The following is an 18,144-nucleotide window of genomic DNA, read 5'->3' as shown; positions in this document are numbered from 1 at the left end:
TTTAAGTTCAGTCGAGTGAAATATCATCCTCGAGGTTGTTTTTTTTTTACATTTTATTACGTATACTGTGGATTTAAATCATAAGCTTTCTATTTTTACACTGCACGGCTTGAATTGCGCGAATTCGTGGCATAAAATTAACATGATGCAAAAGCATTTCTTTTCATTCACGGTGGTCGATTTTCTTTCGGTTTCTAGGGCTTTCAAAACTCGGAATATAAAAACTATAGAACAGAAGCATACCGAGCTTTTCGGAACAAGACTAACTAATTTATGTTATCAAATTTAGAAACAAATTGTGAGTTTTCGTTTTCGTTGATTTATCATAACACAGCTCTTGTCGTTGCAGACTTTGCCTCTTATCTTTTATCCGTATCCTACGAATACAGGGGATTTTTCACAGCGACGCGAAGATATAACTTTTGTTTTCGAGTGATTACGTCAGAACAATATTTTATGAACGATAGCATGGAGTGACTAAAGTATTTTTTAACACGAGAAAATAAAATTCATATCGTCAAGCCCCCTTGTAATTTTATTGTTATTATATAGACAAACTGACTGTTGGCAAAAACAACCGTGCAAAAACAGGAAATGACGTCAGCAATATCCTCGCCAGTGAGGATATGGAAAATACGCCACTCGGGTCTCTGATGTAATTTCGTATAAATTTTGCCAGTAAAACACTCTTGTCTAGGATTTATCTGTCGGATACAACACGAACCACCAATACTGCTTACTACCAAATCAGAAACGAAAATGCAACAAATATTTGGTACCAAATCGATGTTTATTTTATTTACAATTTATACACAGTGTATATGTTCCTAATTTCAAGTATATTTAAATAAAGACCATGCAGATTGCACGATGTACACGCGGTGTTGTATGTAAGGCAAATATTCCGCTTACGTCGATACCTAATTACAGTATATTAACGAAGATGTGAGTGCTTACCAACCAGAGAACTAATGGCCAGTGCTGAAACAAAGGGTTTTGCTTTAGAAAACAAATATCGTCCAGGCTAAAGCTGTGGAAAATTGACGCGTTCGCAGAAATTAAAACTTAGACGACAGAAAAGGTTTTGATTCTATTGGATTCGATTCACTCGATGTTGCGAAAATAGCAATTTTCGCAAGCGTTTGGCTAAATTATATTCTTGTGATCCAAAAGGCAATATTGGATGACGTAAAGCTGATATCAAGCCCTCGGGCAATTTGAGTAGGGGTTTCTGGGCTCGGAGATCAGGAGGAAACTGAGATTTCAAGCTAAGGAGTTATTTTATCTTATTAACCACACTTAGCGTGTTTGACTAATAAGAGATTTATTACTCGACTTTACTTTGTCGAAGCTTTACCTGGTCCAATATTCCATCGAACAATATTGGACTGGATAAAAAATCTTAATATTCCGATTGGGTGATTTTGGTTATTAACCTTCCTAGCTGTCAACTTTAAGTGATGCATGTATAATATACAAAAGATAAGTAGGCGAAAATGCAAATAATCCAAATTATTTTGTTTTGTTGGTTCTCTTGCTTAAACGTGTCTCAGCGTTTCGCCTGTAAATCTCGCTATGTTTCTCTGAGGGAAAATAAACTTCCGTTTTGACGATCCATATGGCATATGTTATAATAGACCCATAATGACTCTACTTTTTAAATCGAGGTTTGGTCTAACTGAAACTGTGTTTAAACACCGGATTTAAGAGTGCCTGCCTGTAAAAATCAGACAAATTCTTAATTTCACGGCAAGGGTCGAAAATTCGATTTCGCTCATATTCTTATGGTAGATGGGCTGGGGGCTTGACAAAAACTACTGGATAGTTTTTTTGGCAAAATATCCTCAGTTTTATTTAAAAGAAATATGCAAATTACCGAATTCCGTTCTGTAAACACTAAAATATTTTTGTGCAATGTTTATTTGTGTACTGGGTTGATTTTAGGGAATGCTGCGTTGTCTTTTTGAGGGCAGAATAATTACATTTCGAACGCATGGATTTCATTCACTTAAAAGTACTTCGTAAAAATAATTGATTTTCACCATGTGCGAAACCTTCAAATGGATTAAGCTTCTGGGGGTTGAATCGCAGAAGGATGGTCTACAGATTCCTTTAAAAAATTCTTTGGGCAAATGATTGTGAGCGAAAGCTGATATGACATGTTTCTGTCACCATTCGTCGCACATAAAGCAGAAATGTACCTTTGTTTACACAACGTCCGATGTACATCGCCAACTGTCAACTTATTTAATGGTCGAATACCATGAATCTATGACCCTCTTTCGACAAATATGATCACCACTGCATCTAAGTCAAAAACGGTTAAGTCATTTGCAGATAGTTGCTTGCTTTGCACTACACCAAAATATTACGTTTGATCATCGTTTGATCTATTGCTGCTTGAATCCTTGCTTGCAGCGGTTCCTTATTTGTTCGTCACGCAATGCTGTCATCCCATTTTAGGGGGTAGGGGTAGGACAATTTCTATCCTAATACGTAAGGCTCCGTAAGGCTTGGAGCCACAGGGAGCACACAATCTTGTTGAGTAGGAAGAGATTAAATTAAGCAATGAAAAGAATAAATAGTTAACCATTGCCCGTGTTGTCATCTTTTACAAGACCACCGCTATCTACACGCCCTGCGTAAATACTGTAACGCTAAACTCGCACCTAGGTCTACCTCGGGGAAATAAGAGGTGGCCGACAGAAACACGTCAAATCGGCTTTTGGAACTACCTTTTACAGCAAATAAGGTTAGGACATTTCGAAATTATCAGCTCTGTGTCTATTTCAACTTAATATAGCTCAAGACACGAGGCGCGTGCTAAGATATATATCTAACCCGTAAAATTGAAATTTGACGACGAATGGTCAAATATCTGCATTTTTAACGTACTTTGAAAAGCTCTCGCGTCGCTCACAATCATTTGCCCAAAGAAATTTTTACAGGAATCTGTAGACCATCCTTCTGCGATTCAACCACCAGAAGCTTAATCCATTTGAAGGTTTCGCACACGGTGAAAATCAGTTATTTCTACGAAGTAGTTTTAAGTGAATGAAATACATGTCTTCGAAATTTAATTATTTTGCGCCTAACAAAAGCCGCAACATTCCCTAAAATCAACCCAGTACACATTTAAACATTGCACAAAAATATTTAAGTGTTTTAAAGACGGAAGAATGACGTGGTTTTGCATGCGAGGCTCTCAAATTTGTTTAATAAAATGGTGCGTCAAATGACGAATTTAACGAAATTTGGTAATTTGCATATTTCTTTGAAATAAAAGGATATTTTGCCAAAAAAAAACTATCCAATAGTTTTTGTCATGCCCCAGCCTATCTACCATAAAAATATGAGGGAAATCGAATTTTCGACCCTGGCCGAGTTATTTTCCGTATTTATGGACAGGGACTCTTAAGTGGCTCCTCGTTTACCTGTTGGAACAAAAGGCACCGAAAACCTGAATAATTCAGTGATCCGAATTGCCTTAGAGATTTCAGTGTTTGCGGCATAATTTGAATTTTTCTACTTTCTCTACGATGAGAATGAAGTGTCTAATGTTATTGAATATGATTGCACTGGAACTGAAGTATTTAGATTTCACAGTTCTTGTATAAACAATAAGCAACAAGGGCAGAAAAAACAAACGTTTTCAAATTGTTACGTGTATCCGCACTCATTCGAGAAAAGTGGAGCGCGAATTTTCGCGCGTGAAGTGTATGTATGACACGCTTGTGTTAGCCAGGCACAGTTTCTCCCCCTGTGAGATCCATTCTCCTGATCGATCACGTTCTAGCTCTTGCACGTTTGTCTTTAACCGCTAGAAAATCGTTACCGGCAGATTACGGTACGTCACGGTATGCCTCAGTAGAACTAGGCATCAGGTCTAAATCCGCTCTCTAAGGGAGTTACCAATGAGGTTGAAATATCTTCTTTTTCTCTGTTCATCATATGGAAATAATCCGTTGCATTCGCGGAGACATTCCACCGAGCTTGTATTTTAACACACAAACTTTATTCACTACCGTATTGAGTGGAACTGTATGACCGGCGACGTGTTGACAAGGCCTAGACTGGACACGAGTGGTAAATTATGCCTTCTAGTTGTCCCGGATGAAACTTCATGATGTTATTGGCGGAAGCTGGACGTACCGCTTTGGTGAGGCACGCGTCTTTACAGGTGAAAGGACACCGTTCGTGGACTGCTTAGCAAGTCTCGGAAGTAGTTCCTTAACAATTTTCCAACCTCGACTCTGACGTCGCTTGCTTAGTTGCGGTGATTTGAGTTTGTCTTTATTTAGTCCATGAGTTCTAGGCGCCATGTCTGATCCTTCAAGCCAGAATGTGATCCAAGTACCTTTACCCTGGAAAATTTGTGGTGGTTTTTAAAATAACCGAAAGCGTAACGAAGATGTTGTAAGGTCAATTCATAACTGCTGTCGGTCATAATGGAGACAGCCGTCAATCATAATCACGACAGCAATCAATTTCAATTTATTGGTTGTGTCAACGTACCAGGGCTTTTACCTTTCTGATAGGGAGGTGGGAAAGGCGAATGTTGTACATGTGTATGTAATGAACGTGACTGTGTAACGTAAGGGCAGTTTTTGATTGCTATGGTAATCATAATTGATAGCAAATGAAAAGCTAGTGCTCGTCGTCAGGTAAAACTTAAAAAAAAACAACGGTCTATTAAATTCACCCTGAAGGCAGACTGTGGCGTTTTAAACTCAGCATGCTTCCTGACTCAAGCAATTAAAAGCGTTTAAAATGTTATGATACTATTGTCTTGAGGTGGTAATTTGCTCAAAATTGAGTTAAGCTTTTTAGCAGAAAGAAAATTCCACCTTGAGGAAGACTTCTCCTCTTGTCTGAATGTGGTAGCCTCCAAGACGCTCCAGGAGTTTCTTGGTCTCTGGGCTTATGTGAATCTTAAGTGCTGAAAACAATGTAACTTCACGTTAGAAGGCTCTACAAAACTAAACTTAATTGACGTTCAAAACTAATCGCCAAGGTAATACAATAAACCGCTCAGGACCAGCTAGTAACAAGAGCGGCCGGAAAACACGAACTCTCTTTGGTGCTGAGCGCGGGAAAACATGTAACTATTGACGAGCAGCGCAGGAAAACATGAAATTGGTAATGAGCGCGGGAAAATCTGAAACTGGTGCCGAGCGCGGGAAAACATGAAACTGGTGCTGAGCTTGGGAAAGCATAAAACTGGTGTTGAGCGGGAAAACATGAAACCGGTGCTGAGCGCGGAAAAACATGAAACTATTGACGGGCGCGGGGGGAAAATGAAACTGGTGCAGAGCGTGGGAAAACATGAAACTGGTGCTGAGCTTGGGAAAGCATAAAACTGGTGTTGAGCGGGAAAACATGAAACCGGTGCTGAGCGCGGAAAAACATGAAACTATTGACGGGCGCGGGGGGAAAATGAAACTGGTGCAGAGCGTGGGAAAACATGAAACTGGTGCTGAGCGTGGGAAAGCACAAAACTGGTCCTGAGCGCGGGAAAAAATGAAACTGGTGCTGAGTGCGGGAAAACATGAAAGTGTTGACGAGCGCGGGGAAAAATGAAACTGGTGCAGAGCGTGGGAAAGCATAAAACTGGTGCTGAGCGCGGGAAAGCATAAAACTGGTGCTGAGCGTGGGAAAGCATAACACTGGTGCTGAGCGCGGGAAAACATTAAACTGGTGCTGAGCGCGGGAAAACATGAAACTGTTGACGAGCGCGGGAAAACACGAAACTGTTGACGAGCGCGGGGAAAAATGAAACTGGTGCCGAGCGCGGGGAAAAATGAAACTGGTGCTGAGCGCAGGAAAACACGAATAGGGTGTTATCAGCAGTGATAAGCTGACAACAAAAGGAAATGCGCTCTCTGGAGTGGCAACACTTACCTTCTCCGTTAGATTCCATTCTTGAAGCGGTATTGACCGTGTCACCAAACAAACAGTATCGAGGCATCGTGTTACCAACCACCCCAGCAACGACAGGACCTGTAAAGACGGGAATAGAAAACAAGTACAAACATTACCGAATGCTTTAAATACAGCGAATGTAGAAGTAATCAAGTGAATATATGAATTTATTATACAAACACGAATGAAACACCAGCTTAGCTTTCGCGCGTAAACATGATATCTTCACACATGAAAATAACATGTCGAGGAAAAGGTTGTTGTTATTCATCGTCGTAGATGCAATGATACCGTGCAATCAGTCGACCTTTTCGCCTGAAGAAGACCAGCAGTAAGCAGTCGAAACGTCGCGATCTACATCTCAAGTGACTACATCGTGAGACAAACGATAATACACTTTATTATTGAAAATAACATGTTATCTTCACGTGTGAAAAGAGCACCCCTGCTATGGCTACATAATAAATCGCGCCATTCGCAGCGAAAGTTAAATGGTTTGTTATTTCATTGGTGCTGATATAATAAATAGAACATTACATGGCCACTTAGGGATACGAAATTTCTCTTCTCATGTTGAAAAATATTTCACTCGTTCGCTGCGCTCGAGAAATTTCGTATCCCGCGCGGCCATGTAACATCCTGTATATATCACATGCTTACTTGTATCTTCATCATCTACGGGTATATCACAAAATGACCAGCTACCAGTTGACTTGATAGTTTAGTTGGTAGAGGACTGCACCGGTATCGACGAGGTGATGGACTCGAATCCCGTTCAAGCCTGAATTTTTTTTTTTTTTCAGGCTTTAATTTTACAGCTGCTTAAGTTGCGTGTATAAGTGCGATGATCAACCAGGTGTTTATGTATGAATATTGTAAATGAATTCTAAAGCTGAATAAGTGTCTCTTCAGCGACTCATTAATGTTTACATCTAAGTAAAAACAGAACCTGGCAAAAAAAAAAAAAAAACGAAATTTATGGCAATCGTGGAAAAGAGTTAATCTTCCGATCTTGAAAACTAGTTTCACTAGAGTTCAGATAATACCATCCTTCAGTTAGAACATGGCGCTAAGCTTTCACCGCAGTAATTGACCGATTTCTACTTACCGCTATGCATTCCGATCCTAAGCTTTAGCTGTTCTGTTGGTCTATGACGTATTTTGAAGTTATATATCTCTGTGCGCATGTGTAGCGCCATGCTGGCTATCTCCCCAGCGTGTTGATGACCGTTTCTGATTGGCAGCCCTGACACAACCATGTAAGCGTCACCAATTGTCTCCACCTAGCAGGAAATGAATGGGAAGTTAGTTTAAAGAAAGCCCGCCGAACAAATTTATGTCAACTCCTTGATTCCAGACCCCTTGATTCCATACAAAACAACGGCAAATTATATTTTGAACGGAAATATAATTTTGGAAAAGATTTCTGTCAGTCAGTGACCATATTACATTCCACATACTGCTGGAATCCCTATTCTTATCCTTATTGAAAGTTTTCACCTAGTATAATCAAGCGTAACATATACCACGAATTCTTTTCAAAATCCTAATTTTGCACCTACCTTGTATACGTCATAGTTACCAATGATGTCATCAAACAAAGTGTACAAATCATTTAAAAGTTCAACAACCTGAAGATGAGACAGAGATAAGACATTAGATACCCGAAGAAGAGGTCTCCAAACTCTTAACGTCAGCTACCTGTACTCGTAGACATATTATATTTGTAGTGTTTTTGTTCCTTTTTTTTGCGGGTAGCGTTTAATTGTAATTGAAGCGTGTGTTTTAAGAATAATGTTTTTTGCTCTATTTATTTTCTATTAATCAATGTGATGGATTGTAATTGTAAGCAATGTAAATAAGGTATGTGTAGTTGCAGGTTATTTTAAAAGAGCAACTGTAACGTTAAGTATTGTTAGTATGCAAAGGAAAATGACCTGAACATCTGCAAACTCTCTGGATTCTCTCATCATGAAAGACATATGTTCTTCCTCGGCAAATAAAATTCGGGGAGCAGGGATGACGCAGTGGTGAGAGGGCTCGCCTTCCACAATGTGACTCGGGTTCGATTCTGGTCCGGCGCCATATGTGGGTTGCGTTTTTTTGTTGTTGGTTATCGCCTTGCTCCGAGGGTTTTTCTCCGGGTACGTTTTCCGGTTTTCCTTCCTCCACAAAAAACCTAACATCTCCAAATTCCAATTCGATCAGGGCAGAGAACCCGCATAAAAACCAGCTAAGGTCGATGTGGCTTCCTCTCTAAATATTGCAATTTATTTATTTATTCGTTATTTACACTAAATCTAATGCAATAGTTTAAAAATTGTGTTGAACGAGTTTAGAGCCTATTGCGATAAAAGTGGCAACACATCCTACCTGGAAAGGCGTGCTTTCCGAAGACAAAGAGGTAAACCCGACGATATCACTAAAGAAAATCGATACCTCGTCGAAGTTTTCAGGCACAACGCTTTTTCCTTGAACCAGATCACGTGCAACGGATCTGAAAATAAACAGGAAAGATAAGGTATGCTCAAGAGCTAAGAAACCCACACAGTCGAGGCATAACCTTGTTTCCGTCACATGAAGTGAGTGTGCTATTTCCTTCACCCTCATCCTGAAGGGTTGCTCGAAGAAGATAGTGCGTCGGGTTGCCCTAAGCATTTGGCAGTACATTTACATTTACATTTATACATGGCAAAGGTTGCCCATCCCACCACGGAATGCTAGTGCAGGTGCATGAGATCAAGTTAATATAATGCAAAGTAATACTGTGCTGTGCATGGTGCTCTTACAAAAAAGAATGAAAAAAATAAATAAATAAATAAAATTGTTTAATGTTAAAATGTGCCCGTAGGACCAGACTGAAAGGGGTCTCTGGTTTGAATTGGCGTATGTTGGGTGGCAAGCTGTTGTATTCCGCCATTTTTCTTAGGAAGAAGCTGTTCTTGTAGATCTCTCCTCGTTTCCCCTGGTTGATGTAGGTTGCCTGTGATCTTGTGTGGTACATTTGAATGCACTTGGATGGAAAGAGGTTCCTTGAGGATAAAGTACCGTTCCTTGCTTAACATACATAACGGTTTATTTAAACTAGAATCCACGGTACACAGTGCAGGTACATTATCGTTTATGTATTAAACTTACGGAGGAAGCATTCTGTGTAGCAAATTGTCAGTTTTTCGTTTTTCCTCTGCCAATTGTGATGTTCTTTCCTCCACTAAGCTTTCAAGGTTGTTCGCGTACTTTTCCAACATATTCACCATGTTGTCCATTATGTTCGTTTGCCTGCAAACAGACACCATAGCAACATCGATTAGAAAGTGTCGTTCTACTTTATTGCAGTATAGCGACGTAATGGAAAACTTAGTGAGTGCAACAGGAAGCTCAACTCTTTAATTCCCCAAAGATGAACTGTGGTACCGACAGTCCGATGACAAGTTACATACAACATTTACAGGCCCTGAATGTTGTATTTTTAAACGTCTCTCAATTTTGTGCTGCAAGGCAAGTTACAAGGGAGGGTTTCACGCGTAATTTCCTTTGGAAGTTGCGTGGCGGTGGTTTTGTAATGTAACTTGGGCCCCTATAGAACAATTGTCTTCTGTAAGAGAACCTTTCCATTTATTTTTGGTGCTCAACAAGTGGGATTGCGAGCTGATGATTAAATTGAGACTTAGGCTGACTTCTAGAGCATTAGCTGTAGCTATAAAGCGTTACCTTCCAACAGACATCTTTCGGATTTGTCGCTTTAAATCCTCAAACTCAGGTCTAGCTTCGGGCTGCTCATTCCAACATTTTTCCGTTATTTGTACCAAGCCAGGGACATCGTACTGTTTCGCGATGTTGCTAAGCTTTGGACGAAAAGGAGGGTACTCCTGCATCATCACTCGCTGGACAATTTCTGGGATTGCGAAAAAATTAACGAAGAGAACAGAAACAATTAACGTGAAGCTAGTACATTTGAAGAGGAAAGTGTAAAAGTCACTCGGAACACTTCCTGGGGGAACCCTTGAAGCAATCAAATAATATTTCACTGACATAATATTTCCCTTTTGCCTGTTCACAGTGTCCGTTCGCAAGCAAAGTATCCGCCCATTCATCCATATTACTTTTTGAAACAGCATCGGTTTAAAGCCCTAGTCAAACGGACTTGCAAGTAAACGCAAGTTGAAAACTTGGGTCTACTTGTACTCCGTTTGGCCAGGCCTTGCAGGCACGTGCGTTGACTTGGGATGACTTAGGCTCACTTTGGTCGATATCAAATTTGCACGCAAGTCAACGCAAGTTTTTAATCGTTTGGCCACCCAACCCTAGCCTGCGTCACAGACGGAAATTTACCCGTAGTAACCCGCGGTAGGTTGCGTCTGCGACGCAGGCTACCCGACCCAAGTCAATGCAAGTTGAGAGACGTCCATTAACTTATTATTAACCAATGAAATGCAGGATATTTCTGCCTTGAAATGGGTTTTATTGCGACTTGCGTGTACTTGCGAGGAAATTTGCAAGCCCGTTTGGCCACCCAACGCAAGTCTCTACGCAAGTTAAATTTGCGCCTACTTGCGACCGCTTGCGAGTCCGTTTGGCCAAGCCGGACTAAACACTTCACACACGACACTGTTAGGTTTTGAAAAAAGCAGCTCGCCTGTACCTTTTGGTTCGGTATGGTAGTAGGACATATCGAAAGGACCCGAGCGAGTCAGCATCTCCTGGCATATAATGGCAAAGCTGTAAACATCGCCTTTCTGTGTCCCGTGACCCTGCTGTTCTTTCGCCAAGCGCAATATTTCGGGTGCTGTCCATACCATGCCTGAAGAAACAAAGATAATTTTGTTATCAGAAAGCTGTTGACCGGCTGGTAATGGAGAAGGCAACAAAGTAGGCATCGAAAGAAGTTAAATCATGTCTGTTTCTACACCAATTTCGTCATCAGAAAGGTGTTGACCCGCTGATAAGGGAGACGGCATCAAAGCAGGCACCAAAAGAAGTTAAATCATGTCGATTTCAGGGATAAGCAGCGCAGGTAGAGATGTGAACAATTTTTCCACCAGCATTTGACAGGGTTAAAAGTGGGCTGAGCAGAATAAGTACCAGAACTCGGGGTGCAAGCTGCATATGCATGCTAGTGAACTAACAAATCGTGAGAACAAACCGGGTCTAGTTCTCTTTGTTGGCTCTCAAACCGCGCATTGTAACCACGCTTAAAAATCGTGCCTTTCGTTATATCTTTTCCAAAGCTAGTTAATAAAGACCTCTGTGAATAATTGGTTTACAAGATTCTTATATTCACTTGCAAGAACCATGTTCGAATATTGCATCAAATATTACACGAAGCGTTCTTCCTTGCGCGGAAACAAGTTGGTTGTTAACAGTTTATTGGCTAGCTTGTTGTTGATCAGAAGCTTTGATGATGGGAAACAGGATGCAATATCAAGTCTTTTCAATGAGACTCAGTTTTCTTTCAAGAAGTCTAGCTAGTTACTAACTGCTGACAGAGACTCACGATAAAATCTGGCGTAATCCCCTTCTTCTCTCTCAGCCTGATTTGCTTTGAACTTAGTGAGCCCGTAATCTGTAATCTTCAGCACCCAGCGGCCATCCACCACACAGTTTGACGATTTCAGATTCCCGTGCGATTTTATTTCTGTACTGTGAAGATAAGCCATTCCCTAAAAAAAGAAAAGGTAGTCAAGGCATATAGTCTGTTTCTTCATCAGTTTGAAACGGGTTTCAAACATGTGCAAAAGATCGCTGACCAGCAATGATTACCTTAACAATGTCCGTTACTAGTGACGTCACAAACATGGTGTCCAGTTTAACATCCTCGTTTTCAAGAATATCCTAAGATAGAAATTGCTCAATGCATTACAAAGTTTCTGACCGTTGCTTAACGGATAATTTTATGAACTTACATGCAAGTGCTGGATTATACACCATTAAGTTGCAGTTGCAACACGACACATTTGCTGGGGTCTAGGGCTTAAAACGAACTCTACTTTCGTAGCTAGTGTACATGTAAATAACGGCACAATGTCGACGATTTTAAGATCTTTTCTCCAGGCAAGAGACGATGAAGCGTAAAGGACCCTACCCAGCCTCCACCACTTTCGATGCCATCGAAATTATTGATATTGCATGGTGAAGCGAAATCTTATTGCTTTACTGTAAATTCTGTTACCGAAAGTTTCGACATGCTCCGAATAAAATATAACAGCCAAACTCTTGTATGTAAACGTAACCAAAGGTATGGCTGACTTAAGAGAGTTAATTCCCCATATACCCTTTACCCTTCCTCCGCTCCTACTCCTGGCTTTGTCATGCTAATATGTCCCAACCCACCCAGGACAAAAGAGCTGTTCACACCTGCAACATCATGGACCGGCGATTTGTCGTACGCGTGCGCACGTTCTCTGGACGAGTAAGACAAATGTGTGATGGGGCCATTTTTCAAAGGTGTCCAATGAATTACCTGTAAGCTGCCTTTTGGACAGTACTGGAACAAAATGCAGATGTTGGGATTGTCCACGCATGCCCCCATAAACTGCGCCAAGTTGTCATGACGGACATCGCGCATCTAGAGGTAGATGAAATCCTTGAGTTAAATTGATTAAACTGACTAACCATTCGTAATCCGTCTTCAACTTTTCAGTCGCACCCAGCCTTGTTTATTTGTTATAAACTTTACGTGAAAGTATAGCCACTCGCAATTGTTATAAGTACGCTTTCTTTGCGTATCGTTAATAACAGAAATACCCTCAACACTTACGTCATGTCGCGTCATGCCATGTTACGTTACGTTACGTTACTTAACGCTCACCTGTTTAAGCTCCATTCTAATCTCCCTTGTGAGTTCAATGTTTCTCTTGTCGACCCTCTTTATAGCAACTGTATTGGACTGAGAAAACCAGGTAATAGACTGTTAGCCAATTAAGAACCTTTTACCGCTAGTCATGTGTCTTTGCTTCCAGTTTTGTTTGGCTCATATCATCTGCCCGTTTCAAATATCCCTCTTTGGCTGGAGCGCGGTGTACCTGGAGTTGCGGTACTAGCTGTTACACTCGGAAGACTGTTTCTTATTTCGCTCCTTAACCATCAAGTCCTGCGCTTCATGTTTCCAGCCTTTTTGTGAGGAAATGCAATGGCGTCAGGACGTAATTGAGCGGCATTGGCTCGGCGCGTGACTGTTGTTGTTGTTTGTTTGTTTGTTTTTTGCTTGATAGTCTACAAGATAGTGAATATAAGAAAGCTGTGTATGACTTACCCTCCAATAACCAACCAATGTGAAGAGTTGGCGTTGATTCAGGTTATCATAGCTCTCAGCGGAAATCAAGCTAACCTACAAGAATATAATACACTTTCCCGTAAATAATAGGAGCTCAATGTTAAGGTGTACGGATCCAGCACAGTAAAAGCGAACTATATTTCTCTTCCTGGACCTGGACTAACTAAGTCGAAAAGTATTTTGTTAAAATTAATAAAACAACGTCACGCATCGTGCATCCTGGGCCGGCTGATCGATCAGGATCGACTCTACAAAAACTGCTTAATCATAACAAATTAGCAGTAAATGCGTTGTACCTGGCTTCGTAGCGATCCTGGCTGTCTTCCTTTGGTCCGTAGGGATATTTCGCTGTAATTCACTCGCCATAAATTACTCGCTAATTCCTTTTCAAGCTTCTGCTTCCTTTAAAGGAAAAATAGGTATTTCTGACTAGAGCTCAAAAAGTGTGGCGGAAATTCGGAGATTACAACAATACATGTAACAATCTTGAGACTATATTTCATAAAGACAAATAGTTGCCGAGACGCAACCATATTGAATTTCAGTAACTTCTATGATTCAGTTGACAGCAAACTTTCAAACTGGAAGTTTGTAATCATCCGGCTTAAGATCCAGTCTCTTTATCCGGCTTTAGAAAGTACGACTTTAAAAGCTAGTGTAGGAGGAAGTCAATTGCGAGTAAGTTTCATAACTTGTCAGTATGGATTTCTGTAAATTTCGTAAATGTTTTTCCATCGGTTCATTTTAATTTTGTCTAATATCAAACTGGATTTATGATTATCCCGAAGAAAGCGTCAAGCATGGAATGAAAGCTTTGGCTCTGTTTAGATGGTAACTCACTGTGTTCCTGCCCCACTGCTCCCCCCTCTGTCCCCTCCCCCTCCTATCTCGATGAACTAGTATTACATTCAGCTATCTTATGTAAATCACGCCTCTTGACTGTCGTAACCGTGGCCGAGAAACTTACCTGTAAAAGATGGCTCCAACAAACAGAATGACGACAACAACACAGCCAAGACAGATAGAGACGATCTCTGCCACCGCTTCATGAAAGAAAATTAACATACATGTATGTTAACCAGTAGCATCCAACGCATTGTTAAATTATATAGTTTCTGAGTTCTTTTTCTCTGCCTGCCATAATAATTATCGCCAAAATACACTAGTACTTTACCAACAAATTCAAATGCGCTCGCCGTTAGTTTTAAAATTTCACTTGGTTCTCTTTTGGCTTCGGAAAATGACTTGCCTTGCTCTTTTTTGCTTGTAGTTTTGTTTTCCTTTTTCCCGCTGACCTCTGTTAACTCGATGTAAATTGTCACGGCAAAAATTATATTTTCAGCACGCGGCAGAATTCTCGCGCGCTAATTGGTCAAGAACTAGACAGTCGAGGAATTATAGTCCTCAATAAGAACAACCGTTATGTAACGCAGGTAACAAAATACTGCGAGGAATTGTCGTGACTTGAACACCGGAAAATTGGACACCAGAAAATTGCCTAATTGGCGCAGAGAAAAGTGATTTTTCGCTCTCTTAAGCGCAGTTTTCCATTGTCTTCAATATAGAGATACAGTCATAAAATGCCCGAAACGTTTATATGAACCACTTCCTTGGATTTTGGTGTCATTTAATGACGTCATTTCAATCAACCAAAGGATTTAACTTGACTAGACTTGATTTCTTGAAGCGAGCGACAAAATGTCGGCAATGTTTCCTTTGAATGGCAGCTTCCAAGAGCCGGTTAAACTTACTTAACTTTGGAGTCGCCTCCTCAACGCACTTCTCGTTTTCAAACCCGCACTCGGGGGCATCAGCCGGCGGTGCTCCTTTTATCCACAAGATGGTGGCATTAGGATACAGCTGGAATTTTATCTGAGTCATGTTAATTTTCGCCTCTATACTAAACATCCCCTTGTTGTCAAAGTGGAGATCACCTACACAACAAAATAATAACAAAAGAAACCATAGAACCAAAGAACAGTCAGCGAAATTTGCTTTTTACTTGATAGCAATAAACTTCTGAGGTTTCATTTGACGTGAACCGCCTACTTGTAACAGAAATTTCATGCAGCAAATGGCCCTTTCTCTCTATGAGATTTTCCTGCAGGATGTTATGGTAGTTGTATTCATCAAGTCCAGCCCACGATGGCGGACAGTGCGGACGAAAATTTACCTTCTGAAAACTCCTCGTTTCGGTACTCGCACTCGAATTATATCTACACCAACAACTGAAATGCACAGTCAGCATGTACGGTTGCTACATTGTTCATGTAGTTTTTCCTCCCACCTTCAAATTGTGCCGAGCATACTCGGTGGCTCGTTAGACTAAAGCTTTCGCTCTCGATAAGTTCTATGCACTTCTCTCTCAATGCAGGCTCTTTCGGGAAAATATAATTAACCTGAGCCTTTCTCCTTGAATTATTGAAGCATTCGGGGAGGCAACATGTAATGCCACCTCTTCGTTCTTTTGAAGACCACTTTTCATTCCCTCTCAAGTCGTCGGCTATCTTGGACTTGGTGAACCTGGGTTGGACTTGCAGGCGTGTGTCAGAGAGGGAAAGGACCATTCTACTGGCTTGAGAACAGTGGTAAATACAATGGTATATAAATTTGTAAGAAGCGTACATAGCAAAACAGACTGGCGCAGGGGTTTGTGAATCTTTCACCTTGCTTTCTCACACCGGACTAAGTTCTTTCTTAAGGGCTTAAAAAAGGGAAGAGGTCGTGAAAAGAGACGTCAAAGGATATGCTTTCATCATTCACTATCTTGGATCTCTTCTGATTGTAACAATTAGAAACGTTCCTTTAAAAGCGCGAGTTTTATGTTTCAAACATAGCATTGGATAGAAACATGCGATCGATCAAGTTCGATTACAATAGGCCTTGTTGTACGATTTTAAAATGACCGTACAAGCCAATTTGAAATCATGGCGGCCACAAATTCTAAATACACTAGAGATTTTTTGGAATTTTCGATTACCATGCGGGAGGGAAAGTCAAACCATCATCAAGACCGAAGAAGAACCAGGACAAAGGAAAACAAATTCGTTTTTCGGGGGATAGTTACGCCTTTAATAAAAGGCCTCGAAATCTTACCAGTGTCGTCATCGAAGGCCATCACAGTAAGATTGTGTTGAACATCTCCGTTTTTATCAAGCAAAATATCAAAGCCGCGAATACCTGAAAAGAAAGAAGATCAAAGAAGTGTCACTATATCGTAAAATCAGTTTTTGGCTAAATAATTTTTCCTCAGATTCATCTCTTACTGGAATACACATGTCCATAAATATTTTTCATCACTGCTCTGCCATCTGTAGCGCTTTTTCCCTCAGCAAGTGTCTTGTTGACTCCAATAGCATACAGATATGTTGCATCATACAGGAAGGCCGTCTCTATTGGGGCCTAAGTGAGGGGCAGAGAAAAGTATATCAGAGACAAGCAAATTAAAGAAGCCTACACGAGAGCTCGAGGGCGCTTTCCATTCAACGAAAACTCTGGTTTGAATTTCCGGAAATTTCCAGTGATGGATGGAACAGCGTTTTCAGGAATTTCCAGAAAAGAGCACAACCTTTCGAGGTAACGTATACCCAAATTTTCGGAATTTCTTTACCTGGAACTTCTGTTCCATTTGATTTTCCGCTTTCCGGTTCGCTTTTCGGAAATTCAACCATTTCCGGAATGTCTGGAAACTTTCCCCAGAAATTTCCCTACTTTTTGTTCCCGTTTCTAAATTTTCGGAAAAGCGCCCCGAGAGTCAATCGGCGTAAGTCCCTTAACTTACGCAAACCAGTCTCTGAATATTTGATTTTTTATTTTTAATTTCTTGGCGACAGTTCTGGTGCGATTGCGAACGACTTGCCTGCCTGGTAGAAGTCTTTTAGGAGAAAAATCTCCCTTTCCTCAAAGCCTTGATATGTCTTCCTTTCAAATTCACTGGACCGGTTGTCAACATTAAAACTAATAAGTGAATAAATACTAACACTTACCGGTCTGATAAATTTAGGAACTGAGACGTTATTAAATATATTGAATCCAACGTAGGCATCACTGCAGAAAGGAGGCTGCGACATCCTGTGCTTCATTTCAGTAGTAAAGTTGTTATATTTTCCAATCTGTTGAATGTTGGAGACCATGACCAGCATTGATTTATAGGCCTTGTTAAATTCCTTCTTCTCTTCATCGTTTAGAGTCTTTGTTGCCTGATACTGCCCACGAAACCATTTCTCTGGACTTCCTACATATCTCTCAACCAGGACTGGATCCAGTTCGAAAGCGATGAACGCGTAATCTCCATTGTTCATTCCTAGTTTAGATGCGTAGTACATTCCCTCACGCACCAGGCGCCGTTCCATGGCGAATATGATGACTGAAGAACACAAAAACACACTTTGATTTGAAATGGTTTGCCGAGAACCTTGGGCAAATCTCCCGCCCTTCCCCGGGAGATATCCACCACCCCCCCCCCCCCCCCACTTCCCGCTGGTTCCCGTTATCCAAACACTGGCATGATTGCAGCGGAAGTATGTATTTACCGACAACTCATTTTGGCCAACTGTCTGCAGCCGTCACGAGAAGGGTTGTCCTGAGAAGCGTTAAAGAGTCACGGGCGCCCCAATACCGAAAGATGTCCTGTGTAGTTCTGGTTTACTGTTGTGATTGATCACGGTGTTTTAGCGCGAAGGAAGGAGAAATCACAGACGCAAGTATTAATTATTTTTTTCCCCTTTTACCAGGCTGAAACACAAGGAAATTTGATCAGCCGTTGGGAATCCAACTCTACCCATAATTTCTTTCGGCATTTTCGCGTACTCTTTTACGCTTTTGTAGTACAAATTTTCTCTCAACAACTGCTTTAGAACTATTCTTGACGCTTATTGAACAATGAAAACAAAATGAGGAGATCATAGCTCATCATACTTCATGTCCAAACCTCGCTCAAGATGGAAAAA

General features: G+C 40.9%; 1 protein-coding gene across 1 annotated transcript in view; it reads right to left on the bottom strand.

Moving 5' to 3' along the window:
* Window positions 1-771: 771 nt before the first annotated feature.
* LOC110051581 (atrial natriuretic peptide receptor 1-like) overlaps window positions 772-18,144 on the bottom strand; it is a 31,324-nt gene continuing 13,951 nt past the window's right edge. Inside the window, exons 9-28 of the mRNA XM_020757626.2 lie at window positions 17,182-17,561; window positions 16,462-16,597; window positions 16,292-16,375; window positions 14,947-15,129; window positions 14,163-14,238; window positions 13,492-13,597; window positions 13,175-13,249; window positions 12,731-12,808; window positions 12,383-12,487; window positions 11,683-11,754; window positions 11,417-11,582; window positions 10,565-10,723; window positions 9,634-9,817; window positions 9,061-9,201; window positions 8,296-8,419; window positions 7,485-7,553; window positions 7,031-7,205; window positions 5,902-6,000; window positions 4,848-4,939; window positions 772-4,364 (exon numbers count right to left, since the gene is read on the bottom strand). Of these exons, the coding sequence (XP_020613285.2) occupies window positions 4,122-4,364; window positions 4,848-4,939; window positions 5,902-6,000; window positions 7,031-7,205; window positions 7,485-7,553; window positions 8,296-8,419; window positions 9,061-9,201; window positions 9,634-9,817; window positions 10,565-10,723; window positions 11,417-11,582; window positions 11,683-11,754; window positions 12,383-12,487; window positions 12,731-12,808; window positions 13,175-13,249; window positions 13,492-13,597; window positions 14,163-14,238; window positions 14,947-15,129; window positions 16,292-16,375; window positions 16,462-16,597; window positions 17,182-17,561 (2,747 nt within the window). The 3' untranslated portion in view covers window positions 772-4,121. The remainder of the gene's footprint in view (window positions 4,365-4,847; window positions 4,940-5,901; window positions 6,001-7,030; window positions 7,206-7,484; window positions 7,554-8,295; window positions 8,420-9,060; window positions 9,202-9,633; window positions 9,818-10,564; window positions 10,724-11,416; window positions 11,583-11,682; window positions 11,755-12,382; window positions 12,488-12,730; window positions 12,809-13,174; window positions 13,250-13,491; window positions 13,598-14,162; window positions 14,239-14,946; window positions 15,130-16,291; window positions 16,376-16,461; window positions 16,598-17,181; window positions 17,562-18,144) is intronic.

Source organism: Orbicella faveolata, unplaced genomic scaffold (genome assembly GCF_042242905.1).
Source record: "Orbicella faveolata isolate gen_17 unplaced genomic scaffold, um_ofav_v1 contig_2, whole genome shotgun sequence".
In the NCBI taxonomy this organism is placed as follows: domain Eukaryota; kingdom Metazoa; phylum Cnidaria; class Anthozoa; order Scleractinia; family Merulinidae; genus Orbicella; species Orbicella faveolata.
This window is presented reverse-complemented; position numbering and strand designations above follow the sequence as displayed.